This window comes from Fundulus heteroclitus, chromosome 7, assembly GCF_011125445.2.
Source record: "Fundulus heteroclitus isolate FHET01 chromosome 7, MU-UCD_Fhet_4.1, whole genome shotgun sequence".
Lineage (NCBI taxonomy): Eukaryota > Metazoa > Chordata > Actinopteri > Cyprinodontiformes > Fundulidae > Fundulus > Fundulus heteroclitus.
Window position 1 is genome coordinate 31,269,342 of NC_046367.1, and position 26,507 is coordinate 31,295,848.

At 38.2% G+C, this 26,507-nt stretch overlaps 1 protein-coding gene across 1 annotated transcript in view; it reads right to left on the bottom strand.

The window, feature by feature from the left end:
- Window positions 1-5,469: 5,469 nt before the first annotated feature.
- The window catches only part of vwc2l (von Willebrand factor C domain containing 2 like), a 46,421-nt gene continuing 25,383 nt past the window's right edge, over window positions 5,470-26,507 (bottom strand). Inside the window, exons 2-3 of the mRNA XM_036139492.1 lie at window positions 14,016-14,145; window positions 5,470-6,094 (exon numbers count right to left, since the gene is read on the bottom strand). Of these exons, the coding sequence (XP_035995385.1) occupies window positions 5,943-6,094; window positions 14,016-14,145 (282 nt within the window). The 3' untranslated portion in view covers window positions 5,470-5,942. The remainder of the gene's footprint in view (window positions 6,095-14,015; window positions 14,146-26,507) is intronic.

The following is a 26,507-nucleotide window of genomic DNA, read 5'->3' on the forward strand; positions in this document are numbered from 1 at the left end:
ATCTTGCTGTCTTTGCAGCCGAGTCCACTTTCAACAGATCCTCAGTGCTTGCCCGCCTCCAAAAAAAAAAAAAAAATACAATTGATTGTATAGTAACAGGGTTTTAATCTGTCTTCACTAAATCTGTGTTGATTTCCAGGCACACTTCATTTAACAGTTTTGTTGCAGAATGAAATAAGGGGATAAAACAATCATTTATAGTTTCCAGCTACAGTAAATCGGTGTCTCGTGGGGAAAAAAAAGCGAAAGGGTGAACCTGTACAAAATGCCTGCGGTGAGAACACAGGACAGATGGGTTATCATTTCAACAGATTTACAAATAGACCAAAAAAAAAAAAAAAAAGAACTAAAGTTTCTTGGCAGAAAGTTACCAACAGACTGAGCAGCTGATCTGTACATCCACGTGTTTTTTTCAGGTAAAAACATTGTTTTCTCAGGGATACACTGCCTGAATAGCAGATGTTATTTTTTTTTAAAGGTAGCCTCCTTTGTCAAACCAAAAGTCTGAAACTGTATGTTAAAGCACGTCATTTCACGAAGAAAGCCACTGGGGTGATCTTCTGTCTAATGAGTTTACTTGGAGAGCAACGAGCAATATGCAGCAGTGCAGTCCTGCTGCATGCTTGCATTCAACCTGCTGCAATGAAGCTGAAATCATAGCCCGGATTATATGGTCTGCTGTTTGATTTCCTCTCTGAGAGCAACCTGAATAACAACTCTGCTCCAGCGTTTGCAGCTACACTTGATCTGAAGTCGAGGCTGTTTAACTTTCTGTTGACAGCCACTTCACCTTCTGTCGTCCTACTTTCCAGCTCAGGCAACGAGAGCAGCTCCCCAAATCAAGGAAATGAGAAGCCATTGTTCATCCAATTTAGTTTGCTAAAAGCTGTGCACTTCAGAGGCGTTGGGTATGCATTTGCCAGAAGAAGCACAATGAGCTACAATGTCACATTTCAATAAGGATCAAGTAGCTCTGCTGTGCGAATCATATCCGCCAAGTTTGCGTCGTCTTTGTCTCTTTCTTTTTTCTTTGTCTTTATTTTATTTTTCTTTTACCTTTATCAAACCTGTCAGTGTATTTTAGATCCAGCCTCCTGAGTGTCAGCTGTGGATGAACTGCTCTTCCTGTCCTTGTACTTGCGTTGAACCCACTGGCTGTTTCTGGAACGTCGGAGGATGAAACGATGAGTAGTTTTGGGGGTAAAATCTAACGGTAAATCACCACGAGCAGGAGCGATCCAAGCCCGCACTTAAAGCGGTCCGGAGCTGTTCAGTCTGTGCGATCGCCAAAGGCCACACTTTGTGAATCTTTATCAGGAACAGAAGCAATAAGGCATCTGTGGTGGCAGCTTTGCCTTTGTGTCCTGTCCATGCAGGCTGTGGTCCTGTCAGCTGGCGGACTCTTTCTCTCTCCTCAGTCTGTCTCTGCTTTGACTTGTAATCCCCCACCAGCCCCCCCTCCCTCCCCACCCCCTGTTTTTGATACATCTGTAAGCTGAATAATTAGATGACATTTAAAGTAATTATGATGAATGAATCCCCTTTAATAATTCTGAAATGTCTGGAGCACAGAGGCTGCAGCTGATAAACCTTTCATGTCAGATTTGCTTTATGAGCCTGCAGACCTGTAGCCAGATAGATGAGCTCTGTCTCTGCGCACAGAAAGATGCTAAATCACAGCAGCCAAAAGATGAAAAGCATGCAAACTCTGTTGTTGCTCTTAAAGGGACAGTGTGGATTTTTGTTTTTAGTGAGGTGGTGTTCTGTGTTAGTATTATCTGAAGCTAGATAGATACCATGTTGTTGTGAGGTTTTAGCAAAAGCAAAAGTACCTTAAAACAATTTAAATATGTATTGTGACTGGGATACAATGCCTGAGCATATTAGCAGACATTAATACACTTTCAAAAGAGACTGTAGTTAAATTTGTTTGTTTTCCTTGCCAAACAATGTCTGAGTTATGTTGAAGTGATGTTGGTTGATACTGTTTTATTCCACCTAAGTAACTGACTGTCAGTCCAGGAACATCAATTTTTTTTTGCTGCAGGTGCACAAAATGACAGCCTGTCGCATAATCCAAGTTTATGCTTTTGGTGGATTTGGGCGACCAGCAGATCTCACAGCGTTTTAGCCTCTTTTCCCAAGTTTTTCAAATTTAAACATCTTGATAAGTTGTTAAACTTTTAGAAATGCATGACAGACACCGGGTGATGTCATAGCCATGTATCCATCGACTGTGAAGATATCAGTGAAGGCTCTCTGTCAAGAACTCTACATCAGAGAGGACTTGATTACCTCAAGGAAAAAAAAGCATAAAGAGGGGCACAGCAGCACATAATGACATGTTTGATGTGTTGAATGTTGTGGGTCGTCGGTACTGTATTTTGAAGCCAGCTAGGTTGTAGCTGTTAAGTGGTTTTCAGGAATCATATTTGTGGGAGTGGGTGAAGTCATTGTATTAACCCTCCCGGGTCACTTGAAGTATTTTTGTTTTATTTGAATTTTATGTGTGCGTATCTGGCATTTTATACAAACTGTGCAATTTGCAGGAAGTTTTGATAATTATTATTTTTAAGTCTTTAGTTATTTTAAACTAAATACAACAAAAACATCTGCATACTGGATGTAATTGTGCCACTGGTTCCTATCCAAAAATATTAATTTATTACAGTACCATTTTAGTTTGAGTTGTTCGTTTTCCATTCCCTTATTTTGAAATCCTTTTTAAAACTCAAAATCTCCACCTAGTGTAAAACAACAAAATTAAACCGTCTTCATTAAATAAAATGTCATCATTTTACACATACATTGCAAAACTATGGCTCAAATGTAAATATAATTATGCATCTAACACAAAATTGTGTAATAACTCAAGACATCTTGTATATTTTTGCTTTTCCTGAAATACCCACTTATCCCAAGAGTATTTCTAAATACTTTTGTCCTTCTCTCAGTGAGCTACATGAGGTTAGTCACCTGAAATGGTCTTGAAGGAGTTCCCAGAGGTAGTGATAAAAATAAAGACAGATCATTGAATGAGAAGGCGAGTCCAAACTTTTGACTGGTAGTGTACATTCACTTTTAACAAAGAAATGTGTTTTATGGTGAGAAATGCCTCCAGCCCCTTTTCCTGCTGCAGTAAAGCTTCCTCCAACATGATGCTTCCTAGTTAGTATGAGGTTCTGATCGCAATCATTGTTGCTGCCAATTTAAGAAACTTCCAGGCTCTGGTAATTTCTCACACATTTCCATGATACGGATCTGGGCACAAAAAGACGTACCTTTAAAGCCTTCAGTGTTTACCAATGTGATGTGGTTTGGTCGAGGAAACAAGGGCAGAACTAAAACCAGTTTCCTGCTTAGTTGAGACTCAATCCAAGAGTGTATTCCATGAATGTGAATATTTTTAGCTGAACTTGTTTCAAATAGCTAAAAGATTGGCTTGAAGTGAACTTTCATGTTAACTTCATTTAGCATGAAGGTGACGGCTAGTATGAGACAGGCCAAAACTAAAGCACATTTCTATAGTCTTAAAACTACTTCAACCTTATAGAAGCTTCTATGAATGCTATTTTGTAAAGCTTGAAAAACGTATCATCTTTGCATTAAGCACTCACTTACAGAGAAGGTGACTATTATGTACGCAAGAGATGGAGGTCGAAGATGGCGCACCACAAGTCATCTTCCTGCAGACAGGGACACGTATAGCATTTCTGGTCTGAATAAATAATTATGAAAGTAAAGCAATGTAAAAATCAAAACTACATCAGTTTAAGTGAACATATTCATGTTGAAATTTACAGTATTTAACTTTGCTAAGCGGGAGTTACTCTGACCAGAAACCCTTTATATGTTGTTTTTTTCAGTATATTTTCATGTGCCGCACAATCTTACCCGTGTTTCCTGTATAAATAATCATTGGCTTTTGTGAAAATAGCCACATAACGCACATAGAGCTTCGCAAAATAATAGCATTTTCGAAATGCTCTGTGAGATTGTTGGAGAATGGAATTGTTTAAGAAGGTAGAAATTTGATCTCTTGTTAGCTTCAGCCTCTGGAAACAACAAATCTGTTTTTTTTCCCCTAAATTAAGACACTAAGAGTTACTTGTTTTAACAGAAACTTTTAAAAACAATCCAAACTACCTCCTTAAGACTGAAATTTGCCCAGTTTATTCCAATGTCCGCAGCTATGCAGCAGAGAACCAGACGGGAGGAGCTTCTAAAATTAGTTTTAATGCCTTTTAAGGTGATACACCTCTTTAGTCACAGGTCTTTAATCCTCTGTTCATTTCTGTCTCATTACAGAGGGCTAGAAGCTGCTATTAAGCAACTCATCCATCACTGCACAGGAATGGGGTTTAAAAGGTTAACGGAAACAGATTTTCTTGAAATGGTGGGGGAAAAAAATTTGTAGGGATGCATGGAGTGAGCTTATGGAAATTCACCTTTGGATTAATGAGCAGTATTTATCATGTGAAACCTCTTGTTTATGGTGCCTGGTAGGCTGGCTACTTGTCTCAGACTGGATAACTTGACGACCGGTGCAGAAAAACCCCCAACAAAAACTAGTTTGCTGCATGTTATAGTCATGACCAAACAGCTGCTCCACACTGGCAGAGACATTCTGGTGTATTCAAGAGAGCCTGGAATGAAAATGTGTTAAATAATCAGTGTTACTTTTTAGCGCGCTGTATCTAGCAAGCCTTATGTGTGGGGTTTAAGTGCCTAAGTTAGTGCAGATCAACACACTGTGCTTTAGACAGTGGATGGATGGCACGGCTGTGTCCTCACACGGATGTTACACTTGTGAATGCTCCCTAAAAGTACTCAGCCATGTGCAGAACCCCTCCAACCCCTCCTTTGTGTGCCGGTTCGCGCTGAATCTGCCCAGCAAGCAGGCAGCGCCAAGCACCCAGCTGGATGATTTATTACAGAATAGTACTGATTAAGGAAAATTAAAGCCGGCTGCTCTTGGCTCGCTAAGTGCTTTGATAACAAGTTCAAGCAGTTAGTTAGTTGGAGGATCCAAGCCTCGGAGAAAAAAAAAACAACAACAATGAAAGAAGTTGCTCGGGAAAGGCCTGTTTTTTCCCAGTGGTTGCTGCTCGTTCCAAAGAGTTGCAGCGGCTGCCATCTTGCTTCCTGCTCAGCTACACAGGGTAATACCAACCTTCTCAGTTTGTGCTGCTATTAAACAGAGACATGACACAAAACAACGGCATACAGGTAAAGAAAAGAAAAACAGTCTGGTAGGATTCATTGCAGTTTATAAAACATGACGCTGGTTGGGTAGAGGTGAGCGACAGCCACGTTGATTTTAAAAAGTCTTATGAAGACAAATGTTAATGTGCATTTTGTAAACAAGCTCTTAGGGGGGGGAACTTGGGGGAACTCAAGCTTATCTGCAGTGGTAATCCTAGTATGACCAGGAACACACAAACAAAGCGCAGTAAAGTGTGCTTTCAGTTTTTTTTTTTTTTTTCCTGCTGTTAGAACTTTACAACACCAGCGAGGTCGTGAATAACATGTAGTAACAACAAGCTGATGACATACATACAGAAACTTGACGAAAGCAGTTCAACGTTGCCGGTGGTTAGGAAAAAAAAAAAGTTCAAGAAGCTTAGAAACTTTCTGAGAGAAAGCAACAGAGTCGAGTTTTTGCAAATATATAGGGCGAGTAAAACTGCGGGGCGGAAACAGCCGTGAGACAGTTTCCACCATCGTCTCACTGGCAAAAATCTTGGATCTGTGTGAAGCTTGTGAGAGGATCTCCTCAACTCTATGCCGTCTGTTTTCCATATTACTTTTTGTTTCCTTTTTTCCCCCACCCTTTTTTTTTTTTAAAGGAATTGTGCTCATGCCCTGTCAATCATATAAAATGGCGCAGTAGGCAGAGCCTTGCCTGAGTTTATCCACCATCCACAGTGGAGTCTCTCTCTTTATGACGACGACTGGCCATTGAGGCACTCCCGCCGCAAGCACCCCGCCGGCTTCCACCAGTCTCCGTTGTGGCAGCGGCAGATGGTGCAGTCGTCCACCTTTACGTCAATTCCGGCTGGGATGATCGTCGTTCCGGCAAAGCAATTTGGACCTGCCGCATGAGACACAGGAAAAGGAGGAGTGAGAACTACACGAAATGGATGCATCTCCCCCGAGAGCTTTCTCTTTGCAGAAGGGGTGGTGAAGTGATGCAGAGAACTAGGGGGAGTTGGGGTAGTCGGAGCAGACGCACAGATCTTTTCACAAGCATGCACCGATGGGCTTGTTTTTGCAACACTAAAGCGCTTTTGTTAGTCTCCCCTTCTCCCTCGACATGGAGCGCTTTGCATCCTAATGCGCCACGAGCAGAGGAGCCTGCCAGGCGCTGGCTTGGCAGCACTGAGAGGCTGGAGTGCACAAAGAGAGGCAGAGGAAGAGAGAGAAAGCTGCTTTGAGAGGGCAGAGGAAGGGTTGGTGTTAATCACTTCACTTCTGTATGAAAGGGCTGCAGAACTCCTTGTAGTCCCCCCCCCCCCCCCCAACAAACACAAGCACAGACTTCCAAGGCAATAAAGTACTCAGATTAATTTTGACATCTGATTTATCCTCAAAGCTCAGAAGGATTTACCTTTGTGGATTCCATCTTGTTGATAGGATTCCTTTTAAAATGTGCCTGTGTACCACCGGAACGCACGTCGTTCCCATTTATTTGGTAATCTGAGCTGCTGGAGAGGCGGCATACCTTGTGTGGATTACAATATGTTCCTTTAGGCTAAAACCGCTGCCGCCTTCACGCTGTTACAGGTAAAACCAAGCGATATAATTGTTGCGTTCCTAAAGGAGATCGGATGGTATACATCTTTCCCCTCGAAACCCCTTGAGACAACGCAAGCAGAAGTTGAGCCGAATCCCTCTGGTTTCACTCATTTAAACAAAGCCATCAAAAGATCAATTGGTGTGACAATCACTTGAGATTGCTCTCGGTATTCAGCTCTGTACAGCCTCCCTGACTGAAGGCTCCCCTACAACGCGCTATAAAAAAACCCCAAAATGTGTCATAACTCTCGAAGACAGAGCTGCTTTCAGGGCCAGTAGTCATACACACTTTAGTGCCTCTATAAAACTGATTTAGTGTGAGATAATCTAATGTGAAAGGTGTGGTTCCTCTCTCTGTACTCGCTACACGTCTGGAAATCTGAGAGGAAAAAAAACATTTCAGGAAAAACAAAGAAACAAAGCGTTTGCGCTCGCTAGCTACTTTGTTAAGCATACCTTGTTAGTACCGTGCCGGATCCCCCTTTGCCTTCAGAAGTGCTTTAGATTTAAACAGGTGCCAGAAATATTCCTACAACATTCCTCTAAGATTGTACTCTGAGGAATGTATCTTTTGTTTTTTTTTTATTTAAGATGTGGTGACTGTGGAGGTTATATGAGAACGGTCATTGCCACGTTCATCAAACCCGTTCGAGATTTGCGCTTTGAGACACTGTGTATGATACGGCTGAAACTAGCCACCAGAAGATGAGTAAACTGTGGTCATAAAGGGAGGGACATGGCCAGCAACAACGTTTAAGGAGGCTGTGGCTTTTAAACAATGCTCTGTCAAGACTAAGGGGGACATAGGGGGCCAAGAAATTATTCCCCTCACCATTACGCCAACACAACCATTACACTGTTGATACAAGGCAGGATGGATCAGGCCTTTTATATTTTTCGCTAAAATACCATCGCCATTTAAGTGGCGCAGCCAAAAAATCAAGACCAGTTGAACCAGGCGACCCTTTTACTCCAATTTTGGTGAGCCTGTGTGAATTGAAGCCCCAGTTTTTTTTAAGCTTTGCTAGCAATAAGGCACCCGGTGTTGTCTTTTACAAGTGTGTTTTGAGATGGTTTTATACACATATTTGCTGTAAGCAGTGGTTCTTTATGAAGGTAGAACTGTTTTAAAAACATCTAAGCTTATATGTGAACACCTGTAAATTATGTGAGAAGTTGTACAGCAAAACTTTTTAACTTGTACAACTAAATCATTATGAATACTTGTACAAAACACACACATGCTAAATCAATTTGAAGTTTTTTTTTTCACACAAATCATTCATTACATATTTAAAACAAGTCAATGAACAAAACTTTTCTAATCTGGTGCTGTGCGTGCTCAACTCTTTTCTCACATTTTTTTAGGGTCTGTCCAAACTCAGAGGCTGCCTCTATCGTAGGCTGAATTTGAAAGCCGGTTATGTCACAGTGATGCGCCGAAGGCTGTCCAAATTCAAATCCGGCCAACAAATGTGGCCTTCTTTTCCCCAGATTTGATGGATGTGTCTGGCGTATCCTTTGTGGCTAATTCTATCCCGTGATTCGTTGCGGTTTGAGGAGGATCGTTTGACCGGAAACAGCAACGGTGGAGAGGAATGAAAAGCTGAGAATACAATTAGATATATTATGCTTTCTGTGATATAAAAGTTACCTTTAAACGTTTTTAGGCCAGGAGTTAGGCGTGGAAACCTGAAATCTGCTCGGTTTTGCTGACATATTGCTTAATTTTAAAAGTGCTCGGATGCGTTTAGACATCCCCGCCCCCGCACAGCCGGCTTGCCTCGCTGGCTTGCAGCTGATTGGCTGGGTGGTCGAGACTCGCCATGCCAAGACAGAGCACCTATCTACCGGGAAGTTGCTTTCAAACTCCTGCTGGCTTTGTGCAATGAGTTAAAAGCTGGAGTAATTCAGCCAGATGATAAATAATGTTAATGTTTGGTTACTTTATTATGTTTCTCTACAAATGAAGTGATACAGGCTTTGTTCAGAAATTAAGATTAGGGTTGTTAAACATAGTACTAATAAACATGGTATTTGTGATTCATTTGGTGGTATATTTTTATATCTAGGAACATATAAAGCCGGTGAAGGCTAGACTGTCCAAATTCACAGCCAATCTGTACCGGTCTTTGTTTTTTTTTGCAGTTGAAGTAGGACCCGGTCTATGTGGGCCGGGTCTTACGAAGGTTGCAGCCCCTGAGTTTGGACAGACTCTAAACAACTGCAACATCCCAGTGCCTGTTTCAACCCTTTTTGTATTAAAACCCTGCTGGCTGAGGGAAGGTTGTTGTCAGGGCAATGGACTCAACCAATTACAGTAGGAGCTCTGGTTTGGCCTGGGTTTTACGGTTTGCTCTAATCTCTGCCGTTCTCAGGGACAATGAGCTGAGGTACATTTGTTTTAGGAGTATTTAGAAGCTTTTTTCTTATTACGTTTGATAAAGCAACAAACTCCAACAGAACATCACTCTTCTTAACATGAGCAGTTGTTACCTTTCTGGAACCAGACGGCCCATTCTCCTCTGACCTCTGACATCAACACGGCTTTTTGTTCTACACAACAGCCGATCACTGGATAATTTATAATACACGGACCATTTCAAACCGATAGATTGTTGTGCATAAAACTCCCTGTAGATCAGCAGTTTAAGACTGGCTGTCTGGCTCAAGCAACAATGCCATATTCAAATCTCACATCCCCTTTTTTTTACCTCCCAAAGTTTTCTTCACCATATATAGATGCCTAGATACATTGTGTGCTGCTCCACAATTGGCTGATTCGTTAATTGTGTTAACAAGCTGCTGAGAAGGTGTATCTAACAACGTGGCCAGAAAGTTTAGTTGTTGCTGAGGTATAAAAACAATACAAACTGATTAACTTTTGACAAATAAACAAAACATCTGTTATGCATTCGGTTTCAATATGGTTCTGACCTAACTATACCTTATAAGGACAATTCAAAACGAACAAATATTCTTTGGATTCAGATCCAGATTTAAGAGAATGTACACCCAGTGTCAGTTTTGGTGTCCTGCCCGCACAAGTTTAATTAAAATGAAGCTTGGCGCAAGTCAACTTCAAGACTTTTAGAGCTTTTAAATTTTAAAACAGTATTTCTGAAACTGCAGAAATACTGCACTTTTTATTGGTGCTTTCCTTCCAAATGTATTTAGTATTGATTTTTTAAAATATAAGGTTGCTGTTTACATTTAGACGCTGATCATATTCTTGGTTTAATATGTAGGAAAAGCATTGAACTGTCTCAGCGTTCAACCAAGACTTTTGCAGGACTTTAGCAGGCCAACATTCTCCCTCAAACTGAAGTGTATATATATATATATATATATATATATATATATATATATATATATCCCTGAAAGGACATCCCAAAATATCCAGTTGTCTAACTGGAATCCTCACCCTTTGCCTTATCATAGATAATTTTAATCTTATTTATTTCTTTTTTGGGTTTTTGACCTGGTAAAGGTCTCTTTGATCTGAGCTTAGAGGAGACACTGAAAGCGCTTGCCAAGTTTTAACTCTCATTGATCTACCTCTAGACAGCTGGCACAGGTTACAGGACATACTCGGTTGAGGTTGATGTGGGATGAGTGTGACCAGTGCTGCTGCCAAGTGTTAACATTTTACAGCCAGAGAGGTTTGGGGACACAAGGACACAGTTTTTGTTTCCAGTTTTCCAATACGAAGGCTGTGCGATTACAACTCTAAAGTGTTGATTAATGTTGTCTGTTTTTGAGAGCAGAATAACTGCATATTTACATAACCTGGTTGCAAAGTGAGACCGTTCTGTCTAATCCTATTACACAGAAAATGTGCAGTCCATTACCATCCTAATACTGATGATCAAAAGTTATATGAATGCCTGTTATATATTATACAATAATAAGCTATAATTCTTAAAGAAGAAAGCCAATAAACTTTATTAATATGTATTTGAAAGCTGTGGCAATATAGTGGGACCAACAAGCATGGGTCTACTGATTACAGCATTTCAAACACGGTAATCTTTCTCATCTATTATTATTACTATATTAATATTTACTGACACTAACATTTTAACTCTTCTTTATTTTGATTTAAAGTTAGATAAACTGCCTTTTTTTCTGCATATTGTGGTTACTACCCCACCCCCGGCCCTAACTAAATACAAACACACATTATTCTATTAGTTGTTGTAAATTTGTTAAATCTACTGTGCTTTGTCTGGTTCTGTTTTAAAGAAAAAAAGTTTTTTTTCTGGTTATGGTTGCTATTCATTTTTATTGTGTGTGCCTATGATGTTGTGGTTGTTCCTGTTGCTCTCTGCTACCCCTTCACACCTGATTTGTTCCAATTTGTTAATTGTTACACCTGCTCTGTATCTGTCCTCTACTCCCTGAGGGTATATAGTCCCTGGTTTTTACAAGTGACTTTACACTTCTTCCAGATTTGTATTTTGGAGTCTGTTTTGTTACCAAATTTAGTTTGCATTTTTTTTTTGCAGATGGTTTTCTCTGTTGTCTATGGTGTAGCTTAAATTTGGGCACTCCTTGCCATTTTCTCACAACTCTAACACTAAAGCTTTTCTGCGGTGGCTGCACCCCACTACCCCGGAGCAATGGATGCCCTGCCAACATCCCAGTGCCAGTTTCAACCATTAAAACCAGAGTTTATTCACATAAGTACAATATGAAAAATGCAAGTGATGCCTGTGAGTCTGCCAAGTATTGTCACATTAACAAAAATATCAATGGAAATTGTACTCACAAGGCTGCTGATTTGTGGTAACAATAAGTTGGAAAACAACCCATTATTTGACATTTTTGCTTTGGGGTGATTTCAGCATTATCTCCCAGCATTATACTGAAGTCAGAGGTTAATATATATATATATATATATATATATATATATATATATATATATATATATATATATATATATATATATATGTATATGTATGTATATGTATGTATATATATATATATATATATATATATATATATATATATATATATATATATATATGTATATATAATTATTGTCATTATGGAACTCTTTTCTCTGTAACTCTTCAAAGGAGCAAAGTATCTCAAATGTATTAGACATGTGATCTCCCCAGACCTTTCTATGAAATAGTAATTTCTGCTGCAGAGTCAATTAAAGCTAAGCACACCTGATCTTAGCTGGAACATCAACTAAAGTAGCAACAAGCGACTCAGGTTGTTGGTGCCAATAATGAAATGATATGATTTTTAAACAATTGGATAATTTTCAGTTTTTTCTTTTCTTTTGTTTGTTGTGGATAACACAAAAAACAGGAGCAAATTTACCCTAAGAAATATACCAGATAAATCTTTTTAAACTTCATGTTCTTTAAAATAAACAGGATGCAGTAATTACTTCAATTCCAGTGGTGTTATTTACACCTGAAAGGATCATAAATAAGAATTGGTTGTTTGCTTATATACAAGTTTTTTTTTTTTTTAAAGTCACAATATAAAGGCCGGCAAACATTTTCTTTCACGCTCTTCCTGTGGTTTATGAGATACCAGAAAATGATGCAAAAGTGACCAGATTCTCTGGCTATTTGAAGACTAGAGTAGGGCTGCCTTTCAGCCTTTCCCACTTGTGCACTGCTGGTCTGCTGGCTAAAAAGGGCTATAACAGTTTTCCTTCACTTGCAAGAAAGCCAAATAGGCGTGTTAAGGGATGTCTGTCTCTAAAAGAAATATGGGTAATCATGGTGTGAAAACTAAAGGAGTACTGCCCAATCAGTCTTGCCCAGTGTTATTTGTTTTCTATTATATAAAAGTAATTAGATCATTTGGTACATTTTTATTATTATTTTTTCCATGTACGGTTACAGTACATTGTGAAACTGTGGCATTTTTGTTCAAGGTTACCATACTATAATAGTCAGATACCCGCCATTGCTAATTCACAAAGCCAGTAGTAACATTAGAACAAGCAAAAATGTAGCTGAAGAATACTTTTAAGATCGGTAGAAGGTAGAAAAACCGGTCTGAAAATAGATTTTTTTTTTTTAAAAACCCAGAGAAAATATACAAAATGATTGCTCAGAACCACAAAAAGAATAACATAAAATAACTTCTTGCTCCTCTCTAGCAAATAAATAAATAAATAAGAGTGTTTGGCTGACCTCTTTTGTGCAGTAGTGTAATTATTCAGAAAAATGTATGCCTCACCCTGACAGGATGCTTGACTCAAGCATGTTAGGGCATCTTGTTTCTCACTCGTTTGTCCTCTGCCCAGAAGTGAGAGCTCAAACATCACCCCCTCTTTGTCCTGTCTTCACACAACCTAACCTTCCACTCATATAGAGATTTATCTGTATCCCAGAGCCTGACCAAACACCCTTGGGGCACCTGCAAACAGCAGGCCCTCCCTGAAATGCCAAGGGTGTCATTGTGTCCTGTCAGGCCGGATTAGGTCTCCTCAAGCAGCTTCTGCAGCCTTGTTACTGTAGGTGTTTTTGTGTGAGGAAAGACATGTTGGACTATCACCAGATATACGATGGACGTAAAGAGAGACTTGGTGCAAAGGGAAATGTGGACTGCTGTAGGTCAGCTACCACTTAAACATATGGTTTTCAAATGCTCGTGTAATATATAGACACCTAGTTCATGGATTTAGTTCCAGATTTATTCTGTTAATGAATTCAGGGTTTTGTTCAGGATATTAATTTGATAAAACCCAGAGTACACTGTTTGCTTGTGATGATTACAACAGCTCAACTTTAGTCATAAAGGTCCATCTGTCCCTCAGGAACTGGAACTTGCAGAGGGAAGCCACCCACCCCGCCTAGTAAATAGTCAATGAAACATTGAAATCCTATAATTCTAATTTAGGGATTGGCTGTATGTGACAAGGGCGCCTGGGCGCTCGGAGATAAAAAGCCCTCCAAGGACCCATTAGTCCTTCCTACCATGCCTTTAATCAATCGGCTAATGTTTACTCTGCTTAGTGTGTCATTTATAATTAAAACTAGTACTCCTCATTAGTGTCTGGCGGGCCAAAGGTAATAATTTTAATACATAAAACATCAATTACATCCTCATCTTCTAAGGGCACAAACCATCATATGGTGACACTGCAGATAAACTAGCTCTCAGTGGTTTAATGAAAAAAACTAATCACTTTAAAGGAATCTAATATGTGGCGAATTCCAGAGGATGTCAAGACGAACGTTTACCATTTTTACAGATGGGGCAGCACTGCTCCGGCTCATAAACAGGGTTGACGCACTCTGGGACAGCGCAGTCAGACACCACACAGTGTACCTCGTTATTTGGTTCGCAGCGGCACCATTCACAGGGCGACGGCTGTGGGGAGAGAGGGCGAGAGAAGAAATCTGGGTCAGATGATTCACTTAGTTTCACCTTAGTGTGTTTGTGCACGTATGACTGTGTGTTATACCTATTTAAAAAAAAAAAAAAGCATGTTGAACTCTAAAAGGCTAAACCTTAAAATGAGGAAAAGTACTCAGGCAACTTTTTTCGTTCAAATGAAGAAAACGTTCTAAGGTTTTTCTGTGTCTGTCTTTGTGTTTCTCCTATCTGGCACAATAGAAAAGGGACCAAAGCAATGCCCTGAAATGGCATTTTGCCATCTGGCACGCTGCAGTTGATAGTCAAGGGTCTGTGTTCAATAAGTGAATACTCAATAGAACAAATAACTATAGTTTTGAATCAAGAGTGCATCTGCAAAAGTATTCACCCCCTTATTGTTTTTTTTACACTTATCACAGTAGAATCTCTAAATTAGATGCACAGTGGTATCATGTGGCAGATAAATAATCTGTGTGTAATTACGACTGGGTTTCCCCTCCGTGTTAGAAGCCAAGCGTCGTTTGTTCACTTGAAATGTTTGATGTTTTCAGTGTGTGAGAGCAACATAGAACGCTCAGAAAAGTTCCCGTCTGGGAGAAAACCTCCATAGACTAATGTGCTAGCTGTTATTAGCTTGACGCACTGTATGGTACACGGCAGCGTCCCTCATTCGGGCTACGTCACCCAATTTTATGGGGGAAAAACCCTGTATGAAGTTGAGGGGGAAAAATAGATACATGCAAATGTGAGATTTACATTTATTCAGCACTCATTAGTCAATACTTTGTTGGAAAAAAAAACCTTTGCAGGAAATTCCCCTACACACCTTTTGGTGTGTGCTTAGAGTTTTTTCCTGGCATAATGGTGCCACCATTATGTTTCATTTCAGGGATGTTTTCATGGTGATGTGCATTGTTAGTTTTCAATCACACATTGAAAAAACATTAGGGTTCTGATCTCATCTGACCATGTAAACTGGTTTAACATGTTTGGTGGGATTCCTACATGTCGTGTTACAGTTTGCAAATAGGCAGTTCTCAAAACATTCCTTCCACAATGGCCGGCTTTTTATCAAGGCTACTAGAAAAAGTGGAAAACGTTGTCCTGTTCACAGGTTATCCTACCTGAGCTGTGGGTTTGAGCTCCTCCAGAGTTAACAAGGGGCATGCCTTTATAGGTGTGCAATTGAGTCTCTGAAGAATTTAGATATTGTTTTATAATCTAAACTGGCTTTAAACTCTTTCACAACTATATCCATGACCTGTCTGATGTGTTCCTTGGTCTTCATCTGGTGTGTCCAAATCCAGACTTCAAAGCCCAGTGCATGTTTTAGGTGTGTCCTTGCACAGCTGATTTAATTAAAATGGCTGTATTACCTTTTTTCAGCATGTCTTGTATTTCTTCTGAGGGCCTTATAATGAGGCATGTATTTGATTCAGGTGCTTGAACCATGGAAGCATCTAAAAATCACATAACCCACCAGCCCTTGATGAGTAAATTTGGACACCCACTGATCTTCATGATGCTCTTTGTTCACTAATGTTCTCTAACAAACCTCTGAGGCCCTACGAGAGCAGCTGAATTGAAACTGAGAATTAATAACCCTTGGTGGGCTCGATTTACTGATTAGCTGACTTTTGAAAATAATTAGTTGAATTTTTTATTTTATTTTGGAGTATCAGACTTTTGTTTCTTCTATACTTGAATAACTGCAAAGAAAATTCCTTCCACTTTACAAGTATCTGCTGCTGTTTGCTCGTCTGTTACATAGAATCAGAATCAAACACATCGGATATCGTTGTTACTAAATATTAACTTGTTTAAGGAGTAAAAATACCTGCGCAGTAGGCTACACATAATGTATTCAAATTCCCTGTTTTAAAAAAGGGTTCTAAAACCAAAGGTCATGATTGTTTCTACAGCTCCAATATTTTAGAGCCCTTCCATTTGAAACTACTAAAACCAAACAACTTCTGTGTTGTTCACTGTTATTTTTTTTTTATTATTGTACTGCCTTATGCTATAATCTGCCTCAAGAAATATTTTGGAAGCTTATCTTACTACGTCTGAAGCATGTATATCAGTGCTAGGCTGCTGTCTTGTCCTTTATTCTATCTTTATAAAGTCGCTTGACCAGAAAATTAACTGTAATGCAATTACATGGACTGGAAAACTACAAACTGTTGGCAGATCAAAAAAGGTCAGCTGCTCATTTTATTTTCTTTCTGCTCGTCTTGGTAAACAGCCTACCAAGGGAAGCAAAAAACGTGATATTTGACAATGATGCTGTGTGTGTGTCTGGGTAATCAAATCAAACAATATGGCTCAGGAGACATTTAATTAATGTCATTTATTACATTGTAATAAATTATTCAAAACTGCATCAGTTTCGCTACTTTCAGAAAATCACTCCACAGTGATTCACTTTCTAATAAACTGCCTAGCTCTAAATAATGCAGACTGAACCTTTTTGCTTTAATAGACCTGGATCAGATCTCTAAAGCCCTTCATGATCTCGAGTGATTGTTAGGGAGGCAAAAAAAAGACCTCAAAGGGAGTTGAAGGCACATACTGTACAGTGAGTTTTCACATCTTGTTGTCCCACTTAAAATGTTCACAAAATAGGTTAAAAATTGTAAGATTAATTCTGCACAGGTTTGAGAGCTACATTAAGAGAAAGTATTCAACTGCATAATTGTTCATTCTCTATCATTTATTAAATATGTTATTTTTTTTCATTATTATGCCTGTTCAGTGGCTGAATCTGCAGGATTTCAGGTTTCACCGGTCCACACTTATATTCTGTTCAGCTTGATGGCTCTGAATCAACTGAATTCCTTTCCAAGTACAGTAGAAATACTAAAACCTACTACGTCCTGTTCACGCTTTGTCACATTACTACCCCAAGTTTCTTTCTATTTTAATTGGGATTTTATGTTATAGAACAACACAAACTAGGGCATAATTGTAAAACTATTATTCTCTTTTTTACAAATGCAAATCTGAAGGAGCTTATCTGTGAAGGCCTCTGGGGATTTGTCAGAGAACATTGGTGAATAAAACAGCATCACGAAGACCAAACAGCACAGCGGACCGGTCAAAGTTAAGATGTGAAGAAGTGTAAAGCAGAATTAAGTTATTAAACAACATCCTAAGCTTTGAAAACTTCACCTGAAACTATGGAAGCCATCATCCACAATAGGAAAAACTATGGCACAGCTAGAAAACTTCCATGACTTGGCTGGGCTAGGCAATTAGAGTATGATTTAAAGTTTTTGCCAAGAGGCCAAAAGTAACTGCAGAACCTCCAGAGAAACACAGCTCAGGTGGGGCAATCTGCTATTAGTTGTGAACGCTACATAACTATTTGTAGAAGAATGAAAAAAAAAAGCCACAGGTGAAATAAAGCCACACAAAGTCATATTTGCAGTCTGCCACATGGTTCTCTATTAAGATAAGACCAAAAATTTACTTTTTGACTTACATACAACACAATGAATGAGCCCGAAAACTAACACTGCTCATCACCCTAAATGGGCCAAACCCCATGTTTGTTTATAGTGGTGGCAGCATTATGATGTGAGGATGCGTTTGTTCAAAGGTATACGGTAGCCGGTCAGATACAGTCAGAGCAACAATGGAATAATTTAGATGAAAGCAACATGTGCCAGAATGGCCCAGTCAAAGTCTAGACTTGGAGTCAAGGGGAGAATCTGTGACAAACAGGGGGGGGGGTTCTTCAAAGTGTTCACACTGCAGATTTAATTGCAAACTCTTTCAGAGAGTTACTTGCACAAAGTGTACATTTCTTCCACTTTGCCATTAAGCATTACTTTATAACAGTCTATTGCTTAAAATCCTAGTTAAATACAATAATTTTGGTTTAAATTTGGCTAAATGTGAAAGCGATCAAGGGTAGGATACATTTGCAAGGAACTGTAAATGTACACGGCAGCACTACAGGGAGAAAGTTACATCTTCTCAAAAAAAAATTAATTCTGATAACAGTATAAATATGTACAATGAGTAAATTGTGATTACATGTATGATAATTTTACTTAAAGCTAAAAAGTTTAATAGGCTCACAGTTTATGGGACTTGTCAGGCCACATTTAGAAGAAGAATTAATCAACTTCATTATTCAGTTCATTCTCTGGCCGGATTGGCCAAATACAATAAAGTGTTTCATAAATGGGCCTAAAATGTGTAGGTGGGCAGAATTATTGCAGAATTATAGGTTTCTTCTCCGTCTCATATGCTCCCATAATGCTAGGGAAAGCAGCTGCTAGCTTTGGCAACAAATTCTTTTGGCAAGAAAGTGGCCATGTTGCAGCGCTGGATGCTGAGTTTTGGGATTGATGGGCTATTTATTTTGTTTATGTCATCAGCTATGTCAGATGCTGTAACTCCCACAAAATTGCTAAATCTGCAAACTACTGCAACAACAGCTCCACAGCATATTGTCCAGGTTTATGTAAATAAGTGCAATCGCTATCGCAATATTAAATGATTAAATTATTAGACTTTATTAGCTCTTTATGTAACAGTCCTTTAGGAATAACAAAAAGAATGTTTGATGGAGTTTACATACAATACAACAATACTTTGACTTCAACTAACATTTAAAACATGTATAAGCGATGTAACTTAAGCTGTGGCTACTGTTCTAATCTGAAAAAAAGTGCATTTTCAATTCTCTTGTCATTCTTGTTTTAAAATAGTCATGCTTTTAAAAAGTACTTTGAATTACACAGTTTCTAGGATAAAAAAAAAACTGTAAGTTCTAAAAAAAACAAAGTAGAGCGATACCATGATCTAAAAAAAGCAACAGATATGGGTGAACCAAAAATTTCTGAATCAATTAGACTTGTATTTGATTTGTGATCTGTGATTTTTGTTTTAAGCCTGAGCGTATCCTTTTGTTCTGAAATTAACTTTTCTTCTCTAGGTATTTGAATCTTTGTTTCTGTGAGCTTCAGTTTTATATTTGTATTTTCCATTATTTACATTCTGCTAGCTACAGGATAATTAATTTAGTATTTTATCTTGTTTATGTGAAACATGCACTTTAGCCCAAAATTACTCATACCTCAAAACTCATTTTCAGTGAGTTTTGGGTTTTGTTTCAGTGCATCTTTCAAAGATTGAAAGGCTATGGCACGCCTGCCAACCAGTCAAGATTCGGCTGTCCACTGACATTTAATAGTCATATTAAATTTATTAGAATATTTGTTCTAATGAGGCTTGTTTGTTCAGCTCAAAGTCCTTTTTGAAAATAACAACCTTTAAGCAGGAATTTAAAAAAAAGCATTTTCATTAATCCCACATCTAGCATTAAAAATATTTTTTTTATTAGTCTAATGTAAAATTGTAGTCTTAAATGTTGTGTTTTGATTAGCGGTAAGTGAAAAATCTAATCAACCAGAGTAAAAGCCAGAAAGCACCAGTCCGCGCATAATTAATCTGCCTATTCGTGTTTCACTTTGTAAACTGATTTGCTGAAATAAATGAACTTTTTCAGAAATATTTCAATATATTGAACATAACCATAAACTGACAGACAAGTCAAGGAGAGCATAAATAAGAGAAGCATGCTGGATCTGCAGGACGTGAAGAGGTCCACAGCTTAAGTGGATAAATCTGTCCTCAAGTCTTGCCTTTATGGAGGTGTGGCAGGAAGAAAGCCGCTGTTGAAACAAAACTGTTAGGCCTTGTTTGTGGGCGACTTTAAGCCGTGAAGGGGACATAGCAAACATGAAGAAGAAGGTGCTCTTGTCAGATAAGACCACATTTCCTACTTTCTGGCCAACATCCAAAATGTTGTGTGGGGAAGAAAATTAACACTCCACAACACCTTGAACAAAAACCCTCCCCACTATGAAGCACGGTGGTCACATTCCTTTGCTCTGGGGTTGCACTTTTTTTGTCAAGGACAGGGAATCTGGTCAGAATTAATGGGGGAGTGGATGAAACTAAATACAAACCAATCCTGGAAGAAAGCCAGTTTTTCTAAAAGGGTCGATGTCTGGGCCAAAGTTCTCCTTCCAGGAAAATAACATCCTTAGACTCCCAAGCTGGTAGAGACACATTCACTTCTGTCTTTAAGAGTAAAAGGAAGTCCAAAGTTTTGAATCAAGGAGACTGAATACAAATGCTCACTACACTGGTTGTTTTTTTAAATCTAAAAAACAAAAGAAAGCTTTGGATAAAAAAGAGTTAATGCACAAAACAAAAGACAGATGTTTCCGTATACATATGCTTACTTCACTATTTTTTTTTTTTTTTTTTTGAGCCAACATTAAGGACATTATTAGAAAGAACAGATGCTATAACGCAATGGCTAAATAAAATAGAATAAAATAATAATAATAATAATAATAATAATAATAATACATCAAACTTATATAGCGCTTTTTGGGACACTTAAAGACGTTTTCTAACAAAAAAATACAGATATAGGCTTACAAAGAAAATTAAATAAGTAAATAAATGAATAAAATAACTGTAACTGAAATTGTGAAATATGATCTTTCCTAAGTCCTTTGTGCTTCTGCATAGCTCGCTCATCAGAACTTTATCTCTATCAGAGGGATATGTCCTCTGCAGTTAGACTACTGTTTCCAGTATGTTGGATCCACACTCGCTGAACAAAACGCTACTCCTATGTCACTACAAGCCAATTTCATGGCTGGTAAGAGATTTTCTATTTTATAGAACTGTCAGTCATAGCCCTTTAGCCGATAGGCACTGAAAAACCTTCTACCTGGTTAAAAGAATTGTGAAAGACAGACATTTATACACCTGTGGTTACTGTTCAACCATACTGCGAAAATTGATGTCCAAAACCCACAATGTAAACATGATTTCTGGTCTTGAGCTCAGCGCATTTCTAAAGAAGACAGCCATAAGCCCACTGAGGAATACATGACATTGTTGGCTGTTATTTGGCTCTAAAGTAGTGGGATTTGAAAGGATTCCACAGACTAGTCTTATACACTGAAAACACTTGATATGAATAGACCATATTTCTGCAGCACTTCTTAGGTTCCACAAAAAAACTTTTAAATGTATGTCTGTTTTATATCATTTTTTATTTTTTTGTTTATTGGATAGGAACATGTTTTAGATGTCATAAACAACTACTTTCATACTCCAAAAGCACTTAAACATGACTGTATAGTTTTATACCTGATGCCATTTATTGACAATGTAGTGCTGCAAATGACCTGAGTAAATAAAAGAAGAGTTTAGAAATTCTGATACATTTAAACCATATATTCATATCATACTTTACATATTTAAAAACAAAGATACAAGTCAATCTCTAGGTGTTTGGGCTTTTCAAGACATTTGTGTTAAAAAATGTCTGGTCACATTCAATGCAATTATCTGTTCATTTTAGCTAGAAAGGTGTTGCAATGCCAGCCCATTCCTTTCTGTTTAGTTTCTTAATTTATTCTTGCATTCTGATCTTTGTACATTTAGATTTCTTTCTCTTAGCTCTCTGTCTTTTCCCCTTATTTGGAAGTTTATTTGTGCCTCTGTTCAGCTTGATTCATGTTAATTAGTCTCCCTTTGTCAGCTTTCATTCTGCCACAGCTGCTCAACATTTCCTTTGATTGGCTCATCTGTTTCCTTTGTCATCTTCCACACCTGCCTTAGTATTTAAGTTTTTGATTCTCACTGTTCAATGCTGCCTGATTCATCACCTTTTTGTTTGACCTGTGCTCCATAACCTGTTCCTCCTGTATAATTTCCTTTGCTTTCCTTTTCTTTCATTGTAACAAAAAAAAAATATTTTTTGCCACAGCCATTCTCTACTCTTGGGTCCTTCTCTACCACTAAAAAAAAAAAACTGCTAAGTACTTTGCTTGATGGCATTTTACCACATTAGCTGTGTTTCTATCAATGTTTTTATGCACATTTTGAAGTATTGCATTAGACAAGGTTAATGGAAAAAGCTAATTTTGTAAAAAAAAAAAAAGGCTCACTTCAGGTGGTTTTTGGATTTTGGGAAAAAGAGTTAATGCACAAAACAAAAGACAGATGTTTCCGTATACATATGCTTACTGTACTAGTTATTGTTTTGTTTTCTAATCTAAAAATGGAAAGCTTTGGATGACACTTTTACTTGAATTGGATTTCTATTTTTGGTTTAAGTCACCATTAAGGGCAGGACCCTCAGAAAGAACAGATGCTATAACTCAATGGGTAAATAAAATGATACATAAACTTACAAAGTTAAATAAATGAATAAAATGACTAACTGAAATTGTGAAATAGGATCTTTCCTCCTAAGAGAAGACGGCTCACCCGCTACTACCATCTAATGTAGAACAGATTACTGGATCAATGTGTGCTTCTGTGCTTTTTTGTCTCTCTTGTTGTGTCTCTGCTCTGTCTTCTGTAACCCCAGTCGGTCGAGGCAGATGACCGTTCATACTGAGCCCGGTTCTGCCGGAGGTTTTTCCTTCCCGTTAATGGGTGGTTTTTCTTCCCACTGTCGCTTCATGCTTGCTCAGTATGAGGGATTGCAGCAAAGCCATGTACAATGCAGACGACTCTCCCTGTGGCTCTACGGTTCCCCAGGAGTGAATGCTGCTTGTCGGGACTTTGATGCAATCAACTGGTTTCCTTATATAGGACATTTTTGACCAATCTGTATAATCTGACCCAATCTGTATAATATGATTGAACTTGACTTTGTAAAGTGCCTTGAGATGACATGTTTCATGATTTGGCGCTATACAAATAAAATTGAATTGAATTGAATTAAGTCCTTTGTGCTTCTGCATAGCTCGCTCATCAGAACTTCATCTCTATCAGAGGGATATGTCCTCTGCAGTTAGACTACTGTTTCCAGTATGTTGGATCCACACTCGCTGAACAAAACGGTACTCCTATGTCACTACAAGCCAATTTCATGGCTGGTAAGAGATTTTCTATTTTATAGAACTGTCAGTCATAGCCCTTTAGCAGATAGGCACTGAAAAACCTTCTACCTGGTTAAAAAAATAGTGAAAGACAGACATTTATACACCTGTGGTTACTGTTCAACCATACTGTGAAAATTGATGTCCAAAACCCACAATGTAAACATGATTTCTGGTCTTGAGCTCAGCCCATTTCTAAAGAAGACAGCCATAAGCCCACTGAGGAATACATGACAGTGTTGGCTGTTATTTGGCCCTAAAGTAGTGGGATTTGAAAGGATTCCACAGACTAGTGTTATACACTGAAAACACTTGATATGAATAGACCACATTTCTGCAGCACTTCTTAGGTTCCACAAAAAAAAAAAAAACTTTAAATGTATGTCTCTATGTATTTTTTATTTTGCTTATTGGATAGGAACAAGTGTACCAATTTTAGATGTCATATTCTACTACTTTCATACTCTAAAAACACTTAAACATGACTGTATAGTTTTATACCTGATGCATTTATGGACAATGAAGTGCTACAAATTACCTGAGTAAATAAAAGAAGAGTTTACAAATTCTGATACATTTAAACCATGTATGCATATCATATTTTACATATTTAAAAACTAAGATACATGTCAATCTACAGGTGTTTGGGTTTTTGTTTTCTTTTATCTTTGTTTTCAGCATTTCAAGACATGTTGAAAAATGTCTGTCCATATTAAGTGCAATTATCTGTTCATTTTAGCTAGAAAGGTGTTGCAATGCCAGCTCATTCCTTTCTGTTTAGTTTCTTAATTTATTCTTGCGTTCTGATCTTTGTACATTTAGATTTCTTTCTCTTAGATCACTGTCTTTTCCACTTATTTAGTAGTTTATTTGTGAATCAGTTCAGCTTGATTCATATTAATTAGTCTCCCTTTGTCAGCTTTCTGCCACAGCTGCTCAACATTTCCTTTGATTGGCTCATCTGTTTCCTTTGTCATCTTCCACACCTGCCTTAGTATTTAAGTTTTTGATTCTCATTGTTCAGTGCTGCCTGATTCATCACCTTTTTCTTTGACCTGTGCTCCATAACCTGTTCCTCCTGTATAATTTTCTTTTCTTTCATAGTAAAAAAAGACAACAAAAAACCCTCTTTTTTTACCACAGCGTTGTTCTCTACCACAAAAATGACTGTAAAGTATTTTACTCAATGGCATTTTATCACATTAGCTGAGTTTCTATGAACCTTATTGTGCATATTTTTAAGTAGTGCATTAGACAAAGTTAATGGACATAGCAACATTTGAAAAACTGCCTCAATTTCACAAAAAAAAGGCTTGCTTCAGGTGGCTTTTGGATTTCGCAAAAAAGAGTTAATGCACAAAACAAGAGACGGAAACATTTTATCACCTGACTGATCAGCTGGTCCCAATGTAGGTGTCTTCTCGGATATTCTTGTAGACTTGTATTTCTTTCTCAACATCTTTCAATTGTAAGTTACATCATCAATATCAGTTTACATGACAGAACAATTACAACTTGCTCGATAGCAAGACATTTCTGAAAACCCCTCTCCGTCTTTTTTTTTTTAGAACTGCGGTTGTTTGGAACTTCTACTTCCTGTTTATTACAGTCATGCGTAACGTCAACTCCTTGTTGAAATATTTTTGCCATTTTGAACCTTTTACATAGAAAAAACAACTCTCTTAAATATGCAGATGCTTACAGACAAAAAACAAAAAACAATGAATTAAATAAATGAGTAAAGATAAATATACCGAAAAAGTAAAAAAGTAAACAAATAAACAATTAAATAAACACAGGCCGATGATTTCAATAGATTTAGTACCATTATGCCTCAGGAAGTCCATCCGAGGTCTCCAATCATTTTCAAACTTCCCTGTTTTACCTTTTACAATAGGCTATAGGTTAGTTTTTCCAATAAAGCAGAGGATGACATTTCCTTTACCCACACACTTGTCGATAGTGAGTCCATTTTCTCCACGTTAGAGCAATTATTATTTTTGCCTGCAAAAGTCCAAAGTCAATTATTACTGAGGGAGCAAGTTTTTATGGGTAAATACCCAGTAGGTAGAGTATTGGTTCACATGCCACCTGTACTCCAACAATGTCTGAAATGCTGTGTGCTACCATCTCCCAAGTTTTGAAGTTTGGGACAGGTTCATATACAGTGAAATAACAAACCTTTACATTAAGAGCATTTAAAACAAGTATCTGGAACATCAGGAGACAATCTATTGAACTTTTCAGGTGTAGTACAGTAAGTTCTTCTCAGCAATTTGTTTTGCAGCAGTCTCGTATTATTAGTCTTGTATTATCTGGTTGTTTCTGTGTTTTAGACATGCCCCTCCACATTCATCCTGACTTATGTCTTGTTATGTATCCGTTTTCCACGCCTCTTAAGGCTGGTTCACATGCTGGATTTCAAAATAGTCAGCCGATTTTCGAAGCCTTAGAGACACCACACGTAATGATAAAAATCATAGGTAGGTTGCTCGTACAGTGTGTGGTGTCCAGTCAGACGACAAGCACAACACACCACACACCAACAGATTTCACCCGGGATCATTCAGATGTTAGGAAAAATAATGCCAAGAGTTTGTGGACTGATTTCAATGGAGAAAAAAACATAACAAAAAGAAAAGGCATTAGTTAAAAGAGAAGAGTCAGCATGAAACGGGGGGTGGGGTTGGGCTCTACGTTTGCAGCAGTAGGATATGGAGATGAGTTGGATGTTTTTCTCTCTCAGGGTTTCCCTCACCTCGCTTTCTGATTGGCAACATTTCACATTCAACACGCTGCATGCTCATTTGTCCTAGGAGGATAACATACACACTGGGATATCGGGGCAAGCGCATCCAATATGTTGAATATCCCTGACTTGAGGTCGGAGTGGTCCCAACGTTCTACAGAGCAGACCAGATCACTCTTGATACACCCCGGGAGGAATATCTCTTAAGATTATCTTAAGAGACACGTCGATAGTCAGAGCCTCTTAGAAGGGGGAGAACGGGGCAACAATAGGGCTAAAAATCCTGCCGTGTGCACCAGCCTTAATCTATTATTGCTAGACTCATTATACTTGGTGATGAATGCACCATAAAACACAGAGATTAGCTTCTATTTAAAAAAAAAATCATTGCTAGATTTTCAAGGTATGTTAAACATGGTACACATGTAAATGATTGATTTTGGGATTAAATAGAGTTAGAAAACTGCCTTTTAGAGCTATCAAACGTTAGACACAGCTCTATAAATGCCATAAGAATACCGTCTGAATATAGGTCCCATTTTCTGCAGTCCTTTACTTGCCCATATTCTGCAGCCTCCGTGATATTCTGAATCATTACCAAAAATTGACGAAAAATATGAAATTGATGGTGTATCATTAAAATGTTTATAGGCTTTAAACTAGATGTCGATTGT